The sequence below is a fragment of the Beta vulgaris genome, chromosome 1 (assembly GCF_026745355.1).
Source record: "Beta vulgaris subsp. vulgaris cultivar EL10 chromosome 1, EL10.2, whole genome shotgun sequence".
NCBI lineage: Eukaryota > Viridiplantae > Streptophyta > Magnoliopsida > Caryophyllales > Amaranthaceae > Beta > Beta vulgaris.
Window position 1 is genome coordinate 32,753,654 of NC_079202.1, and position 18,977 is coordinate 32,772,630.

Consider the following 18,977-nt stretch of genomic DNA (forward strand, 5'->3'; position numbering starts at 1 on the left):
GTCATCTGCGTCGAGACCTGTGCCGTCGGACCCAAGTCCGACGCAAATAGGGTTCCCAGGACCGATGCAAATCGAGTTTTCTCTACTAGTGATTAGCTTCTTGTCCGAGTAGGTCTTCCTCATCATCCTTCACTTAACCAAGTATGCTAAGTGCTAGGAGGCGCCTGGTTGGCTATTCTAGGCCTCATTGGCCCCTGTCCGACAGCGTCCGTCATTTAGGAACTTGGTCGGTCGCCTTGGGGCTCATTAGCCCCTTGTCTGAGCAGGGCTCCTTCATCATCCTTCACTTAGCCAAGTTGGCCAAGTGCTAGGAGGTACCTGGTGGGCCATTCTAGGGTTCATTCGCCCCTGTCCGAGCAGCGTCCATCAGTGAGGAACCTGATCGGTCATCATGTGGCTCCTTAGCTCCTTGCCGAGCAGCGCCTAGCATAAAAATACATGGTCGGACACTTTGGGCCCTCTAACCTCTTGACCGACCAGGTACCTCTTTTCTCCGTCCAGTCTTTCAAAACGAGCATCAAGAATTACCCGGTCGGTCATGCGAGGACTTGTCAATCCTCCGATCGAGCAGGTCTCCCTCCATAGAGGCATCCGCTCGACCACCTCGGAACGTATGATTTAACCCGAGTGGCCACCACCTGAGAAGCCACCTGGTCGGGTACCCTGGAGCCGGTCGGCCCCCGTCTCACCAGGTCCCCCTTCTAAGTTGCTCGGACGAAAATTTAAGGTTGATCGCGACCCGGTCGGCTAGGGGATCGAAAGCGCTGCGGCGAATGATTACGCCACTAACGAGCATCACCCGATCGGACGGCTCTTCCGCCCTTTCCTGGCATGGGGCTAAATGTTTGGGCCCATTCATTATTCCCAAGATCACGCGCCAGCTGGCACGGACACATGGGCATTATGGGTCCCACCCCTCATGACGTGTCCAGCAGTTCCTTCGAATTCCCATTGGCCACAATAATCATAACCAGAAAAGGCAATACAACTAATCCCTAGGGGGCCCATCCCATAAAAAAGGTCTCCTTCTAGGGATTCTCACTGCTATAAATACCCCTTGCCCCCATCAAGAGAAAGGTATTGAATTCTCACCTAACTAACTAGAACTTCTCACTCTAAACTGTCTGTCTACCTCAATCATTAACTGACTTGAGCGTCGGAGGGGTGATCCCGGAACAACCCCCGGGGTAGTCTAACGTGTTTTGCAGGATTCTGGTGAACAGATACCCAGCTCAGAAACCCCATCTTTGGATTACAATCCTGCTCAACAAAGATCATTAACCTTAATTTCTAGACAGTAACACCATGTATAAAACATTTGAAAATAGTCAAATTATACATATATAACCTCTCAAAAATGTAGAATGACTTGAAACTCGAAAATATTAGATAGGTTATATATAGCAAAAAAAAAAAGTAAAAACTAAGTAAATTAATATGTTGATTCAACTAGAGATTTTGGTTATTTGAAGTTCAGAGAAATAATTGTCAAGTGTAGCAAGCACGTGATAAGTACCACATGTCAATATATATGTCACTTAATATTCATGTCAATAGGATGCAATATAAGGGACCAGGTTGACCACTAGCTTATTGTCTTTTATCACTACTTGTAAATTTTTCCATACATCGCAATTTTAACAAAAATAATTTTGTATCATGCATTAGATATATTGACAGGAAATAACATATAAAATTTGGATATCAATTGTAATTAGAGAAATGGATCAATCAATCAAATTAAATTACAGTACTAAAATTACAAAAGTAAGAATTAAAACTCCTTCCTTTTTCAAAAGATTTTTATATTTATTGTAGCAAACCAAGAAATAATTAGAAGAAAGTGTGTGAAAGTGGATCATCTTTGTTTATTTAAATAAGAGAGGGAATATGGTTGTGAAACTTTTAACCTTCTTCTGATAACTTCTTTGTTTTATAAAATTTTTCATTTTTTTTCCCTACAATGTTCTTAATTGTTCTTATTTTTTCTAAATATAAGCGAAAATAAAGAGAAGAAAATGGTCCTGTAAAGGCAAAATAGAACAATGTTAATAAAGGAGGTCTTTTAAAGAGTGTTTCAGCTCCAAGTGTAAATTCAAAACTATAATCCCAAATGAAAAGTCTCGTTCAGTCTTCGTTCAATCTCTAAGGGTAAAACAAGGAAATCGGTGCTACACAAAAAAAAAAAAAAAAAAAAAAGAAAAGAAACAAGAAGACAAGATATTAATTCTTCATATAGGAGTTCCGAGCTACATTGGTGCCAAGTCTACAATCCCTCCAACATGACATATCTCCAGTCCAAGATTATGGTAGCGTTAACCTTCTATGTTGCTAAGCTCCATTGCTGTTAGCACTCATATTTACCAAAAATATTTGTAGTACTACTAGGGAATCCTTGTACTGTTGTACACTCATGAATAGGCTATATGGCCCAAAAGCAATGGGTGTGTCATGTGTGCTTTGTAGTCTCTTAGTGTACTGTTGAAAAAAAAAAAAAAAAACAGAGAATCAGTTGGAAAGACTATGACGACTGTCTAAGATTCGCAAACCCTGAATTATAAACATATATATGTGCACAAAACAAAATACATTGATATAAATAACTCCCAAGCATCAGAATAAAATTTAGGCCATTGTTAGCCAGCTCGGAAGAGCACTACAAAGTGGTAATAACTAATAAAATTGACAGAAAAATAAGGGGCAGTCCACTCCAACAGAGCATTAGTTACTTTAGTAAAAAAAAGTATTATTAAAACAACTAATATTATGATTTGATGAAATTGAGTGGTATATATAAACAAGTTACAATTGCTAACAATGGAGAAACAAAGGCAGGTTTCACTTCACAGCCAAAAACCCAGAAAAATTCAAGGCAGCAACCTCGAAGCTAGTTCAAACTAGTGGGGGGTTGTGTGCTTATCAAACCTTCACAAAATCTTATAAAACAAAAACATTCAATCTCTTTTGAAATACAAATACAAATATAAATACAAATACAAGAATCGTTAGTTTATATTTGAAGTTTAAGTCAATCAGTTTTTGTTGAGAAAAAGAAACAAGGGAAAATAATGGCACGTGGGAAGGTGCAATTGAAGAGGATAGAAAATCCAGTGCATAGGCAAGTGACGTTTTGCAAGAGGCGAACAGGGTTACTTAAGAAGGCCAAGGAGTTGTCTGTTCTTTGTGATGCTGATGTTGGAGTTGTTATTTTTTCCCCTCAAGGCAAGCTCTATGAACTCGCCACTAAAGGGTACGTGCATATTACACTCTTATTTTTATAATTATTAGGAACAAAGAAGAGTTTTACTTTCTCAAACTTTTCATATATTTTGAATCTCAAAAGTACATATATACATAGTTTTTTCCGAAGTTAAACAAAACGACCCCATAGTATACTTATACTGTGGTAATAATTTAGGATGTGGTCCATATATATTCGATGAAACATGCTAATGTTTTTGGGGAAAATTAATTGTAAATAATTAGATTAATGGGTTATTGTGATTTGTGAGTATGATGAATTAAGGATTCTAGATATGGCCCTTACTTAACTTTCTCATTCAAACTAAGAGGGTGTTTGGTATAGAGTAATTTGATGTAGGAAACGGATTCAAATAAGTGTTTCCATTTCTAATTGTTTGGTATGAGTGTTAAGTAACAAATACCGGTTTCGAAGGGAAACACAATCCCCGCATTTGTTACCCTTATCAAACTAGTGGAAACAAATCACGTTTCCTTCCTCAATCATAAACCTCTCAATTGTTTCTATTCCACTAGGATACCAAACAAGTATTAAAGGTAACAATTATTATTTTCGTTTCCTCTCCTTATCAAAACCCTTTCCATTCCGTTTCCATTAATCTTAGCCAAGGTGAAGATCTATTTGAAATTTAAGTTTAGATTATTAGTTCAAAGCCCTTTCAGAAATAAAAATTAAAATTACTTTAAAACTCCTAATTAAGAGTTCATAAAAATAATAATTGCGAAGATTAGATACCAACCCATTGTTCGATTATTTTTGTTTTTTTTTATAAACTTCCTGTAGGGCTATGATCGTAAATTATCACTAATACGAAAAATATGACCGTGTGAAGTATTATTAAATTTGCTTAAATATGTTGTTTAAATAATATACTTTTCGTTCTTTTGTGAATTTTTTTGAAATACATTGATTGCTTGGGGTTATGTCTCGTATGAAACTTAATTGTACACCACTTCTACCAATAGCTCGTACGAAACTTAATTGAAAGTCATATCGCATCTAAATCGGTATCAACGAATAGCGAAGCACAATTAAACTTGATCAAATATAAAGTTCCTTTACGATAAAACTATAATAATAGTAAACCAGATCCGACAGTACAACATAGTCCATGCTTGTTCGCTGAATCATCCAACCTATTATTAGAGTCTATAACATTCTAACATAGTTTTGTGAAGAAATATTTGTATTGGACTGTTTAGCTAGATAGAGAACAAAAAATCCAATAGTAAATGCAAATTTGTAGAGGCGATTATATACTTCCCCTGTTTTGAAATAAATTAAACGTTTTTACCTTTTATGTAAGAGTTTTTTGAGAGTAGCGGTCATTTATTTTAGAACTGAGTATTATATTATTTTTCTGTATAACTAAGCATATGTATAAATAGTTAAAAGTTTATAATAAAAAAAATTCAAAAAAACAACCATCGTTTATTAGAAGAAGAAAATAAATAGAGGGAATGCTACTTTAGAGAGTAAGTTCTTAAGATTAACTATAAATGGAATCGTTACAAAAAAATAAAAAAGAATCCATAAGGAAAAGAACTTTTAAATTAGTACTGGACATTAGGCAAAGATTTAATCAGCTCTTCGGAGTTTGGACTAGTGCTTTCTAATTAAAGTCATGGTGTCTCCCATGGTTCGCAATCTGAAGGGGTCAATCGAATAAATTACATACTTTTTATTTATATTACTATTATATTACCATTGGTTTTATAAGACACCACCTACTTTTTATTTAATGATTCAAATTTAAAATTAAGAATATAATGGACCATCTTTATGAATATAGTGACAAGTTTGATTTATTAAGTGATCATTTTATTGTATTTAGGGACCAGTTCCATCCATTCACTAATGACATTATTTAATCGATTGAGTTAAGTGTATTTAATGAATATTTTAATCCACTGAGTAAGACAGTCGGGTTATTTTCAGAAGATTGTCTATTGTAGTTCGAGATTCAAAAGAAAACAAAGAAACGAGAAGAGTTGGGACGACTAGGTTGGTGTGAGATGTTGAGTGATAGTTTTGGTTTAGAGTAAGATAAGATGGCCAGATGGGCTTGCTAGAAGAATGTAAGCTTGTGTTCGTCTAGTTTATGTTGAAATTAGACCACCTATTTTAATAAATTGTGTATTATACATAATATTTTTTATGTTTAACTTTTATTATTTTTGAATAATAGGTTTGTTTTAAGGGAAATTTAAAATAACAGTTAATTCCACTTTCAAAAAAAATCTCCCTTTTTAGTTTCATCTATCCCTAAATTATTCATTTCCTTTCATTTTCATTTTCATTTTTGGTAAACTTTATTCCCTTTTGTCTACTACTTTTGTCTTCTTTCTCTCTTTCTTGTTTGCGTGATTCTTAATACGTAACTTTAATCATGAATATCGCTTATTTATATATTAGTAAAAACATAAAAATCAAAATTTTGGAAATACACATTAGACAAAACTAAAAAGGTCATATACACTCATATTTGTTTTATTAAATATAGGTAACTATTTATAGTCGGGTTAAAAAATTTCACCACAAAAGTAAAGAAGTAGAGAATAAAAAATATTTAACTGAGTATTTAATTGCTCACCACATGCATGGATTCATTTGGTGATTTAACTTTCACTCGTTCATAAATAACTTTCTCTCTTCAAACAAAAAAAAAAAAAAACTCAATTAATAAAGACCTTGTTTATGAACTTAATGTTTGTATCCATGGTAGAATATAATGTCTTATGAAACATAGGAGTAGCATATGGAAACATAACTACATCTAGAATTCGACACGGACCAAAGATCTGATTCAAAGCTAAAAGCTAGTTGGACCTGACCCATTTTTTTTTTTTTTGATAATTTTGGTCTCATTTCATTGCAAGCTCAAAAGAGCAATCAGAACAAAGTCACTTACATATATCATCATCACACATTGCAGCCAGCAATATAATAACTGAAATATATCATCATCACACATTGCAAGCTAAAAGCTAGTTGGACCTGACCCATTTTAAAGGTTTAGAGCCTAAAATTTTGAAATCCATTTAGTCTATATGTTGAAAATCATATATGACGGATCCAGATCTAGACCCGCCCCAGCCTAAAGATCCATTTTCCTTTATCTATTAGATATATAATAATAATACAAATATATAATAAGCCTCTAACCTGTTTACACTAACATTTGAATTTTTACCTTTTTACGTTAACATTTGAATTTTTAGCTTTTTACGCAGCCCTTGAGTAAAGTGACTCAAGTATTTGAGCCCTAAACTTCTTATTTTATCCATTTCCGACCGAAACACAAGCCAACTTGTTTTTGGATGTGTTTTAATTTGAAATATTTTGTAAAAGAAGTAGACTATTATTTTGATATTTTATGATTTTGATATCTAAAAAATGGTGTAAAAAAGCACGTTTAAAAATATTGAAAACTCTTAATAACTTTTAGATCCATTTGACCTCATTTTAAACCGAAGACCCGACAGACCCATTAGATTCGCGTAAGGGTCCTTATTTATTAAACCCTATTGGTTTGGATAGGTCTGGGTCCAAATCAAACTTTACGAGTTGGAGTCTGACTGGGTTTCCCCAAATGTGACATATACCTACCCCTCCCTAACTACATGTATCCAATAAATAGATTACCTATTACTAATAGTAGACCATTAAAAAGTACGTACCTAGATTTGAAACTTGTGTGATGTATGGTTTTTATTCCATATTCTGGTTGTATTAATTATTATGAAATTTAAATAAAAGTGACAACAAAAGACAATGAAATCTAAGTACATTAGGGGATATTCACTTCACCTTAATTTTGCTCATCTTCATACTAAGAAAATTTTATAGAAATTAAGAGAAGTAAGAAAATAAAGGGAGAGAAATTCAGAAATTTTAAGAAGAAAAGTTAAGGAAAATTACGATAAGTTTTGGAAAAAAAACAAAGTTTTAAAAAAAGGTTATGAAAAAAGAAAGAAAATGAAAGAGTATCACAAAAATAAATAACACCATAATGATTGCACACATATGGTCTCTATTATCTAAGTGAAAAGGGGAGGCATGGTTTCCCTTTATTAAATGAATAATATTACCCTTACTTTTTTAATTACATTAATTTTGTCTACATTTTAAAAATAATAATGGGTAATCAATCAATCAAAAAATATTTGCCATTTTTTAAAAATTACAATTAGAATAACATAAAATTGTAGGTAAAAAAAATAGTAAAGACTAAAAAAGTTTACAAAAAAAAAAACAAAGATAAAAATTTAATTTAATAATATCAAAAATCTTTCATCAAAAGAAAAAATTACAAAAATAAAAAATCAACAATATACTTCCATAACATTATAGTCATGTAAAAAAATGATCATTTTAATGGTTTATATAATTTCAATTTGTGTCAGTCAATTACATAAAGGATAATAAGGTCAGATAGAGAACTTACTTGAACTTATTTTTGCTGAAAATAACTTCTAATAAATTAAACAAAACATAGCCTTTATTGAAAAAATTGTCGACTTAAACTATTATAATGAGTTGTCGCTACATTATGTGAAGACACGAGAATAGGAGGGTGAAAGAGAGGAAGTAAGAATTTTTTTTATCCCAATTAAACTTATTACTAAGTTATAGTATCGTATAAATGTAGATAACATCATTTCTAAAATAAACTCATATTATTTTCTCGAAATGTTCCCACAAGAGAATTTATATTAGTAACTCAATTACATTATTAAGATATATTTACTTTTTAATTAAGCATGAAAATGGGGCTATTACAATGGACCACCGTTAAAATTAATTTCGTACACGAAATTTAGAAGCACGAAACATTGATTTATTGCAAAACGAGTTCAACACAAAACAATTTCAAAGATATCAAATGATGGGAACTCATAACTTAACTCTATTACATCAAAAGATTGATTGCTCTAAACCGATAAGCACAAAACTCCTATACAAATTCTTCATAATTCCTAACGAATAGAACTCAATTACCTTAATTTAATACTAATAATGATTTCAAATTGAAGTATTAAATATTATCTTTATACTAAATAATGTTTAATTAGTTTTTCCTAAATAATTTCAATAATAAAATATTCAAGCCTGTTCACGAGTTTTTGAAGTTGATCTTAAGTTTGTTCGGGTTTGCTCATTAGGGAATCGAGCCGAGCTAACACGAGTCGAGCCCGAAGTGTTCGCGAACAGGTCGAGTTCATCATCAACTCTAGTATGGAGTGCACCATTGTGAAAAACAAACGAATGAATATATGAATCATAAAACTTTGAGACATTGTAGAAAGAGAAAATTGATTGAGAGAATGAAAATTAACCAAAGATAAAGATTGTTTTCTTGAGATTGTTTTCTTGAGATTGTTTTCAATTTACCGACTTTGTGGAATAATTTACCTAATGTTTCGGCTAGTGGGTTAGCATTTCAAAAAAGATTGTTTTCTTGAGATTGTTTTCAATTTCACGCATTGTTTTTCATGGTTTCTAGATGTTCTTTCCTGTTAAACACATGCTTTGACACACTTGTTTTATTCCTTGGTGGATGTTGGTTTGGACAAGGTGCATAGTGATGCACGCTGATGCTTAATCCATACTTTGAACATTATAGCCATTATATTTACCTAATTTCAATCCTTCATTTTTAATGACTCATCGTAAAACTATGTAAAATGTAGATTCCCACGAATCTCCAATAAGTACTCAAACAATGATGCTTATGAAGTTCTATATATATAGTTCTTTGAATTTCTAGTATCTTAGCTTCAAATTAAAGATGGCTGCTAATAAATGTAAAACTGGTAAAGAACCATGCAAGGGCTTATCGAGAGGTACATGAAGTGCACAAACGGTTTTCACGTTGCTGAACCTGCGGCGGCCATTGAGAAGTGCATGCTGGTATGTTGAACTTCTCTCCAAACACGTCTACATGAATTATATTCTCTCTTTTCTCAATTAATTGTCTTATTAAGCTTTGGCAAATATGTTATGAGTAAAGTAGTTTTTAAGCCCGAAGTATTTTCCAAGTATGTAGATATTTTATTTAATAATATCTTACTTTGAATTAATAACATTAAATGTCATGTGATTTAGTGGTTAAGAATTCACTATACAAGTTTCAAATCATGGGATCAAATCTTATCCAATTCAATTTCTTATCTTTTTTATTAAATGTGGATTGTGTGAAATAAAACATACTTAGGGATAGCACCACGTGTCATCACTACTTATTTAGGGACGCCTTTTAATATATTAGTATAGATAATAGAAGATTGTATGTTTTTGGGCGGGTAGAGTAAGATTAAGTGTTCGTCTATCCAAAAATAGCCTTAGTAAGAAGACATGGCAGCATGGACAACTATGTTCCATCAAATCGTTGATATCGATAATACAAAATAAGGAGGAACAAATTGATCAAGCGACTGTTTTTGGTATGGCCGTATGGGCTAATACAATGTACTCCAACTCATTTTTTTAATACTCTAGATGTGCACAAATTCAAAATGTAAGCTTCACATAATTATTAGTTAAATCAAAGTTCGACATCAATTTATATACTTCATCTGTTTCTAAATAAGTGCAACATTTCTTGTTTTCACGTTTGCCAATGCATTATTTTAATCATTAATATCTTTAATTATCAATAAGTAAAAATTATAAAAAGTTGATATTAAAAAAATTCACATTTAGACGAATCTAACAAGATCCCACATGACTATGTTTTTCCTAAACTGTAAATCACCAAAGTTAATTAAAGTTTAAACTGTGAATAGTAAACACTATGCAAATGTTGCACTTATTTAGAAACGGAGGAAGTATATGTTTTATCTTCAATTATTATTTCTAATAAAATATAAGCTTTATTACCAAAAACCAATGAAGTGCCACCATCCGACACTACATCTTAAAAATTAATAGTACAAAACAATGTTAAAGCCAATAATAAATCAATATGAAACCAGCAAAATGTTTTATATTCAATTATCAATAATGATCCTAGAACACAACGATTCATTAACTATTAGTTCCCTTAATCAATATACTTATTGAATAAAATCAACAATAAACCAATGTCCATCATAAATTAATCACAATAAAACAATGGTCATAACTCATAAGGCATTACCTTCCTTTACCTAGCTCAATCAAGATCTCCGATCATAAAGGAGTAGTTAAAATAATCAAATTTGGAACAATTAACAATGAATTCCAATAACTAACTATCACTAATAATAGGTAATAATTACTCCACATGATGAATACATAATCAAAATTCTTTACAAGCTAACATCTATATTCTATACAAACATATAATAACAAATAACATGATTCCACGCAACACGCATCAAATTTCATTGTAAACAATCTTTCCCAAGAAGCATCAAATTTCCCTAAACATGATACGAAGTTCATATTCATTCCTGATTATATACATTGTACCTCGTATAAAATATTCTTTGTACCACTTTCAAGCATTATCAATTACCTATTGAGTTATGTTCTCCTTCATGTGACAACATATAATCAATATTCCATGACCAATAAATTTCCATTAGCTATTTATATATTAAAAACCTTCCAAAATCCTCAAAAATACGATATTAATGACAAATCTTATGAGGATATTATCTTTCAATTGGTTCAATAGATAAACAACCTCACTAGTTGAAAAATAAGGAAGGGTTGTGCTAAAAAAGGCTCTTAGGGCTGCGCTTTTTGACAGCAGTCCTTTCAATAGCAGTTCTTCACTTTTTAAGTAGGGTTACGCTTTTCAAACGCAGCCCTTCACAACGAAGGGCTGCGCTTTTTTCAACAAGTGCAGCCCTTCTAAGCTTGAAGGGTTGCAGCCTTCATGAGCCCTCCTACTATGAAGGGCTGCAGTTTTTCAACCAGCGCAGCCCTTATAAGCAAGAAGGGCTGCGCTTTTTTCAACAAGCACAACCCTTCTAAGCAAGAAGGGCTGCGCTTTTCTCAGCCCTTCCTTTTTTTTTTTAACCAGCGCAGCCCTTCCTTTTTGTTCCCGTAGTGCCTCTAACACCCCATAATTTCAAAGCGAAAAAGAAAGAAATAATAATAGTATTAATAGGACGATGGATGAAACATCGTCTTCTGAAAATATACAAGAAAGGCGTTTAAATAACTAAGTGATGAACCAACATAAGTAAATAGTATAAATAAATTAAATTAATTAGAGTAGTGTCTAAAACAGAAAACTGACTCTCAAACTAATTAAAAATCTTGGCCTAAAACATCTAGCTTTTTAATGCTCACAACTCAACTCAAGCCCAAAACTAAAGAAGATTCCCATCACCATAACCTGCAAAATATACAACAAACACCCACAATCAGTGGGGAGTAACTAGCAGTTCTCCCATAACAAAAGAAATCAAAGCATGATTCAGACATAGATTAATAAGAAAGGAGATAATAAAGTCAAGTCAACTACAATGTGCATCCACTTCCATATAATTCACAAGTAACGCAAATGAATAATAAATAGCAAGTGAGTTGGACAAAGATAAATAAATCATCTCAAGAGTACTTTTATAAAAATAAAAGTATAGGTAAAACAAGTTATTGAGTCAGAAACCGAACGCCAGTGAATCACAATTCACTTCCTATGCTTTGTCAGATCGCAATCTCCAGGTCAGTCTATGGGCTTACGTTCCCCACTGCATGTGTCTAAGAATGGCCAAACTCCCGATTCAGGGTAGAATACGTAGAACTATCTGACCTGTCGGACAACAACAATTAACCCAGGTGTACCCCTAGTTCGCAAACTAGGTGGTTGGCATGTTCTTCACCGGGCACTACATCTATCCCATCGGATGTTCTTATCTCAAAATAAAATCATAAATATCATCAAAGTATCATTCATCTCAAAAATATTCATCAGAAGGGATTGCCACCCGGCCTTATACCCATAATTCATCAAAAGATATTTCTTCAAATGTTCTTCAAAGTAGTAACTTACAAACTTAGAACAAATGTTCCGACAAAAAAAATACTTTGAACATCACTAAGCATCGACAATGATAATAAACTAGTTTTTACAGCACTAACAGTTCAATCAGAAATGCATCATATCAAATAAGATCACCAATTAACTCCAACGCTTTTTAAATAAATGACACGTACACAACTAATCATTTTTACATAAATCAAACATAAACATAATGATACCCAGTAATAATCACCATAACCTACTAAACACTAGCTTCCAAGAACATAAAAGATCACAAATTATTTCTGATTAACAAGCTCTTAAATAATTAAAAAGAACATCCTCAAACTCACAACAAAACAATAATAATTATTAAACTAATAAGTATGATTAGTAAAATAACAAAAAATTATCATACGACCCTAATGGCTCTACTGATATGATAAAAATTTTATTTATAATTTTCGAACTCTAAAAGTATTTTTAAACGTTAATTTACAGAATACTCAATAAAGCAAATATAATAATTAAAAATAAAAATAAACGCCCAAAAATTACTAAAAGTTCAGATAACATGCATAAACTCACGGTAATACATAATATACAAGGAAATAAATTTTTCGGCCTCCAGAAATAATTGTCACGATTTATATACTGACAGACACGAAAATGCAAAAACAGATAAACCAATTAAATAAACCAGTAAACAGTAGTAAAAATTATTCCAAGGAATTAAATACATACTACACATATAAAATATTCATGAAAAATTATTTCAGCAATTTTAACATTCGTTCAACAATTATTACACAAATAAGCCAAAAACGCACAAAATACCAAATAAATCAAATAAATACTAAAAATCAGACGAAAATAATTTTTCTGTATACAATATTCATACAGCATGCATCCAGTATATTCATGTCAAATTTCATCAATAATTTCATTCGAAAAGTAATTTAAATAATTCTTCCGTAATAATCTAATACGGAATAATACCCTAATCACTATTGTTCTAAGATAACTAATACTCCCTCCATTTCATTTTAATCTACACACTTTGACATTTTACACTATTCACAAATTTCACTTTGACCATCATTTGTGATTTATACGTAGATCAAAATATAGCCATGTGGGATTTAGTTAGATTCATCATAACATGTATTTTATTAATATACACTTTTTATAATTTTTACAAATACAAAACTAAAGATATATGTCCTCAAAGTTTTGCATTGGCATGCGTAAAAAGTGTAAGTGTGTAGATTAAAATGAAACGGAGGGAGTAGTTACCTACAACGTCGGGAGGAGAGTTGAGTCTAAAAGAATTCAAAAAATATGCGAGCAATCCAATTTCTCCATGAACGATAATTGTAGCAACAAGTCACTAGGCATTTTCTTCTTGAACGTTGAAAACTCTTATTTCGCACTGCTCTGTTCCGACCATGATTTCCAGTATTCAAAAGCTTGGATTATAAATCGCTCCGGAAAAAGTTAAGAACAAGATGTTATAAACGTTTTTGCCAAATTTGAAGACGATCCAACGGTTAGATCTCCGACTACGGTTATTTTTGTAAAGGTGTAACAGGAAAAACAGAGTTGAACGTTTCTATTCTTTTCCTCTTCCTTTTCTCTCTTTCTTTTCATGAAAACGGTGTGGATTAAATGAGAATGATACTGAACTTCTCTTTAAAAAAAAAATCAGAATTTTATGTCAAGGAAAAATGAAGGATTTAGGAGAATGTTAATGAGGGATTAAATAAGCGGTTACAAGAGATCCAAAGGTTAGCTTAATAAGCACCAAAACTCTTCATTCTCCACTCCATAATTGTTGTTTTTCGTCTAGCATGACACGCCACATGCGATGCAACATTTCATCACCCACGCTGGTCCAACAACGTTACAAAAACGCTACACGACAAAACTGCATCCTAAACGCCTATAAATAACAAAACTAATATAACCTTCAAAATAAATAATAACAACTTAAAATAAATATATATATAAATATATCACAACATATAAATATATATACACATTTTCACAACATGTTCCAAAATAATTTAAGTAATAAATTTTTTATTTTTATGAAAAAAATATATATCATTTTAATACAAACAAACTCCAAAAATAAAGGGTTAAAATTACGGGGTGTTACACAACTTGTTATTTTAGGTCACCTGTCCAAATGTCTTATTTTATGGGTTTAGGTTTTCAATTTAAATTCTAAACATTAATTAAATAAAAGAATAAAACTAAAACCCATTACCCTTTTATCCTTTCCCAACCAAAACCCCTCCCCTCCACACCCTCTCCCCCAAACCTATGAACACCCTCTCCCCCGCCGTACCCCACCCCGCTCCACCCCACCTCTGCAATCGCCTCTCCCCCACCCCACCCCTGCAAACCTCCCTTCCCCCACCCCATTCGAACACCTCCCCTAACCCCTGTGCCTGCAACCATTCATTCCCACAGCCTTCTCACCTTCTCAAAACACAATAAGAGTGAAAACGACGAGACAAAGATGGTGGCAAAGAAGAGAGATAGAGACAATTAAAAGTGCAATGATGGCGTAGTTTATACAGAAGTAAGAGATGTTGTTTTTTATTGTGAGGAAGGTGTCGTTGACGGAGGTTGGGAAAGAGAGAGAGGAGAGGAAAAGTAAGAGGTTCCATGGACGGCGTGTTGTGAAGGTTAATTGGATCTTGTGTGTTTGCACGTATGATAAATTTGAGGTTGTTGGTTTTTGATGATGAGGTGTTGAGAGATTGGATATTGAGATTCTGCCGTACGTTGTCATAAGGCCGTCTTGGATATATTTGGGGCCGTGTTCTAAATGAAAATTGAGGCATTTATATCTTAAACAATAATATTTTTTACCGGTATGATTTCGACAGTTTATTCCCAATCCTTAATAATACTTACTGTATGTATAATGTATCAATTGTGAGTTGGGAATCTGATGATTTAAGAGAACTTGAAATTTAATCCTGTGTACAAAATAATTAGGAGCTATCAAAATAAATTGTTCATTGATGTTGTTGATGAAAAATAATCTAAATAAGAGGAATTTTTTGTTTCTGTTGATAAAATCATTAGTGAGATGGAGAGGCTATAAATTTCCATTGAAAATTGGATAAGAATCAATGAGGATTTGTCAAATGGTTTTCTTTTGGAAAGTATGAAAGAAGTCAATGGTGAATAAATGATGGAAGAAAGGAAAGTTGATGAATAAATAGAAAATAAAAGCTTAGAAGATGAGATGAATTGAGCGTGAGAAACAAGAAGATGTGGTACGGAGTATTAGTCCATCAAAGCAAATTATTCATTTTTATTTTTCTTAAAGCAATTTATTAAAAAACACATTGGTCCCTTCCTAAATATGGGGCCCTGAGCTAGAGGGCTTTTTTTGCACGTGCCCATCTACGGGCCTGGTTGTTATTTTCAGGTGAGGTGAGATTTTAATGGAGGAAATGTTGATGTGAATGTGAGGAATAAGGATTTGTAAATTAGAGGAGTGAGGTTGGGGAAAAGGGGAAAATAGAAATATCTTTGGAGGTGCTTCTGAAGGAGGTAGAAAACGTTTGGTGGTCTTTTTTGCAAAGGAAAAAGAAAACGTTTGGCGGTCTTTTGTGATGGAGGGAGAGATAGGTGGTGGTGGTGGCTTATGAAGGATGGAGAAAGAGGTGGAAATGTTGTTGGGTAGTGGTGTTGACTATTTCCCACAAATTTTCGGTTTGGTTTTAGTGGGGGTTCTAGAGCTAGGGTGAGGCAGGGGCGTTGGTTGTGAACTTGTGGTAGGGAGGAGGGAGAAAGAGAGGTTGTAGAAGATGGTCGAGTGAGAGAAGGATGGAGGAGGGAGAAAAAGGATTAGGGAATAGAAATCACTAGTAGAATAAATGCTTATTGCGTGCTGCGGTCATAAAGAGGCCTATTGCGGCGGTTTCGGACACGCAGCAATTAAGGGGGCAGCAATAGGTCATAATTATATTGCTGCGGTTTTAAACCGCAGCAATATCTTCAGATATTGTTGTGGTTTCTAGCCCAAACCGCAGCAATATATATTTTTTATTAACAAAATACAACATATTGCTGCGGTTTCTAGCCCAAAACCGCATCAATAGGGTCCTGGTACAGGCAAAAGAATATTATATTTTTTTTTTTTTTTGCATTTTGCCATAAGATTTGAAAGATAAAATTCGGGCAACAAACCCATCCACAAATGAGCATTATATCGTTTAATAGAAACTAAACTCAAAATGAAACCAACATCACTTCTCATTCACAATAGATGAAACTAACAGTAAGAACCAGAAAATTATATTATAACAGTAAAATCTAAGTAAAAAAACTGTACCAAATTATAACCGTACCGGCTTATAAAGAAAACAAAGATGATGAAAACCAGAAAATCTGATCTAAGAAAAAAAAACTAAAATCACCGCCATCAACCACCGTCCTCAACCAAAGAAATCATGCAAACCAAGACACGCATCTCGAAAGAATCGAACACCTTACCAATAGAATTCGCGACGATCGAAGTATTATAACGAACGAAACTTCGAACAAAACTCGCCGGAGATTCATCGCGAGAAGGAACTTCAAAATTTTCAGATATGAGGCCGAGACAACGATGAGGGACGAAATTTCGAACAAGACTCGCCGAAAATTCATCGCGAGAAGATCTGGCCGGTACCAACAAATCTAAATAATGAAAAAAAAAACAAAAATAAGGAAACAAAAACAAAAACGAATAAAAAACCGAAGAAGGAATTCGTCGGAGGCGGCGAATTGGGGTCGCACATGGTCGCGTCCGCTTCATCGCGTCCGCTTCGTTGGCTTCGTCGGGTCGCACAAGGTTGACAGAAGGTGAAGGTTGACAGGAGGCGAATTGGCGTGTTTAGAGAGGTTGAGAGAGATGAGAGAGAGAAGTGTGTGTGAGGCTGAGAGAGAGAAGAGAGGGTTGAGAGGTTGAGACGATGAGAGAGATTAGAGAGGGTGAGGCGTTGAGAGAGACTGAGGGTGAGGGTGAGAGATGGAAAATGAGGGAAAAAACCCTAACTGTTATATTTTATAATTTTTTTTAATGATATTGCTGCAGTTTCTGACAAGAACCGCAGCAATATATTAAAATATTATTTTTTAATATATTGCTGCGGTTTTTGTCAAAAACCGCAGCAATATATCTGGTCAAATAGTCAATTTTTTCAAAAAAAATTTTGTTGATAACATATTGCTTCTGTTTTAGGTAGAAACCGTAGTAATATCTTTATTTTATATTTTATTTTTCTTTTTACGTAATATATTGCTGCGTATGGGTAAAACCGCATCAATACCACAGCAGCAATAATCAATTATTCTACTAGTGAATTAGTCAAAGAAAAAGAAATTTTAAAAAATTAACCATTCATCACGTTAATACCCTCATAAGCTTTGCTTATTCAAAATTAATTCAAAATCAAACTTATTTTGAGTAGACCGTCCAAAGATTGACTTATTTTTGATAATTTTTTCTAAATAATTTTAATTAATTAAACCATCAATTAAAAAATTAACCTTTTCCCTTCAATCTTTTTTAATAGATAAAATGCATATTTTTACTCTAAAATATTCGAACTTAAATAATTTCTTCTAATAATATATGAGATGATCATAAATACATTTTAAATTAATTGAAATGTATTTATAAATTCATTAAAGTGTGAAATTCACATCTGTCAAAATTTGACGCTAAATTTTTTAAGAGGAGAGAAAGAACTTTTGAGGAATTTCAAATTACAGAAGCCTTTCTTTTATATAAGATAAATTCAATTTATCCCCCTAATTTTGTGGGGGTGTGACATTCATTAGTTATTGCATTTGATCATAATGTAGTATACATGTATAGGTTTGCCCAAATCATCATACCAATGACATTTTTAGAAATATAAACTATAGATGATATCTACCTTCTTATTTATATGCTATTTGTGCTTTAAGGAATCCAAGGACGAAGTCAACATGATGACACATGAGATCAAATTACTGGAGAAAGGACTCTGGTATGTTTTTCAAGTGTTTTGTTTGATTATGTTATTCCTACTAAAAGTACTCAAATTTTTTGAGGTTATTAATTATTTATATTGATATTTGCCGAATGTATTATCCAGCCAAAGTGGAGAGTGATATTATATTTATTTCAATTGCGACCATTTTTTAAGATATATAACTAGTATATAGGCCCGGGCTGAGTTAAAATTGTATTTCCGACTTGATATGCATTTTTTTCCATTCCCACTAAAATATATTAAGAAAAACTCAACATTTTAAAGGTTAAAATAATGTGGACACTTAAAGCATGATTAAAAATAATTGGTTGAGATGGTAATAGTGTCATGTATAATAGCAAAAGATCATGGGTTCAAATCTTGTTGAAAGCTAATTTTACTTTTGTTAATTGACATGACTTATGTACACATTGGATAATTCTAGTGGAGTAACAAAGGTGCCACGTGGCGTGTATACATTGTCACGCACACCTTTTAATATATTTGTATAGATCATTGATTTCTTCACCAATTACCCCAAGTTTTCAGGAAATCTACTAGATACTCTTGCACTTTTCAAAATTAACTCGTTACTCTCGGGTTTCATGGTAATACATCAAATGCTATTAATGACTAATGATGGTTAACTCCGATCCGTTAGTCACTAACCCTAATTATTTTTACGGTTTTTTTAGCATATACCCCTGAGAAGTTTTTTTGCACCATA

General features: G+C 32.8%; 1 protein-coding gene across 2 annotated transcripts in view; it reads left to right on the top strand.

Moving 5' to 3' along the window:
- The first annotated feature begins 2,769 nt into the window (after positions 1–2,769).
- LOC104897950 (agamous-like MADS-box protein AGL12) overlaps positions 2,770–18,977 on the top strand; it is a 39,155-nt gene continuing 22,947 nt past the window's right edge. Inside the window, exons 1-3 of one of the 2 annotated variants that reach the window (XM_010684938.4) lie at positions 2,770–3,250; positions 9,085–9,175; positions 18,204–18,265. In XM_010684938.4, coding sequence (XP_010683240.1) covers positions 3,069–3,250; positions 9,085–9,175; positions 18,204–18,265 — 335 coding nt within the window. In that variant the 5' untranslated portion in view covers positions 2,770–3,068. The remainder of the gene's footprint in view (positions 3,251–9,084; positions 9,176–18,203; positions 18,266–18,977) is intronic. The other variant, XM_010684931.4, reaches the window with a different exon arrangement.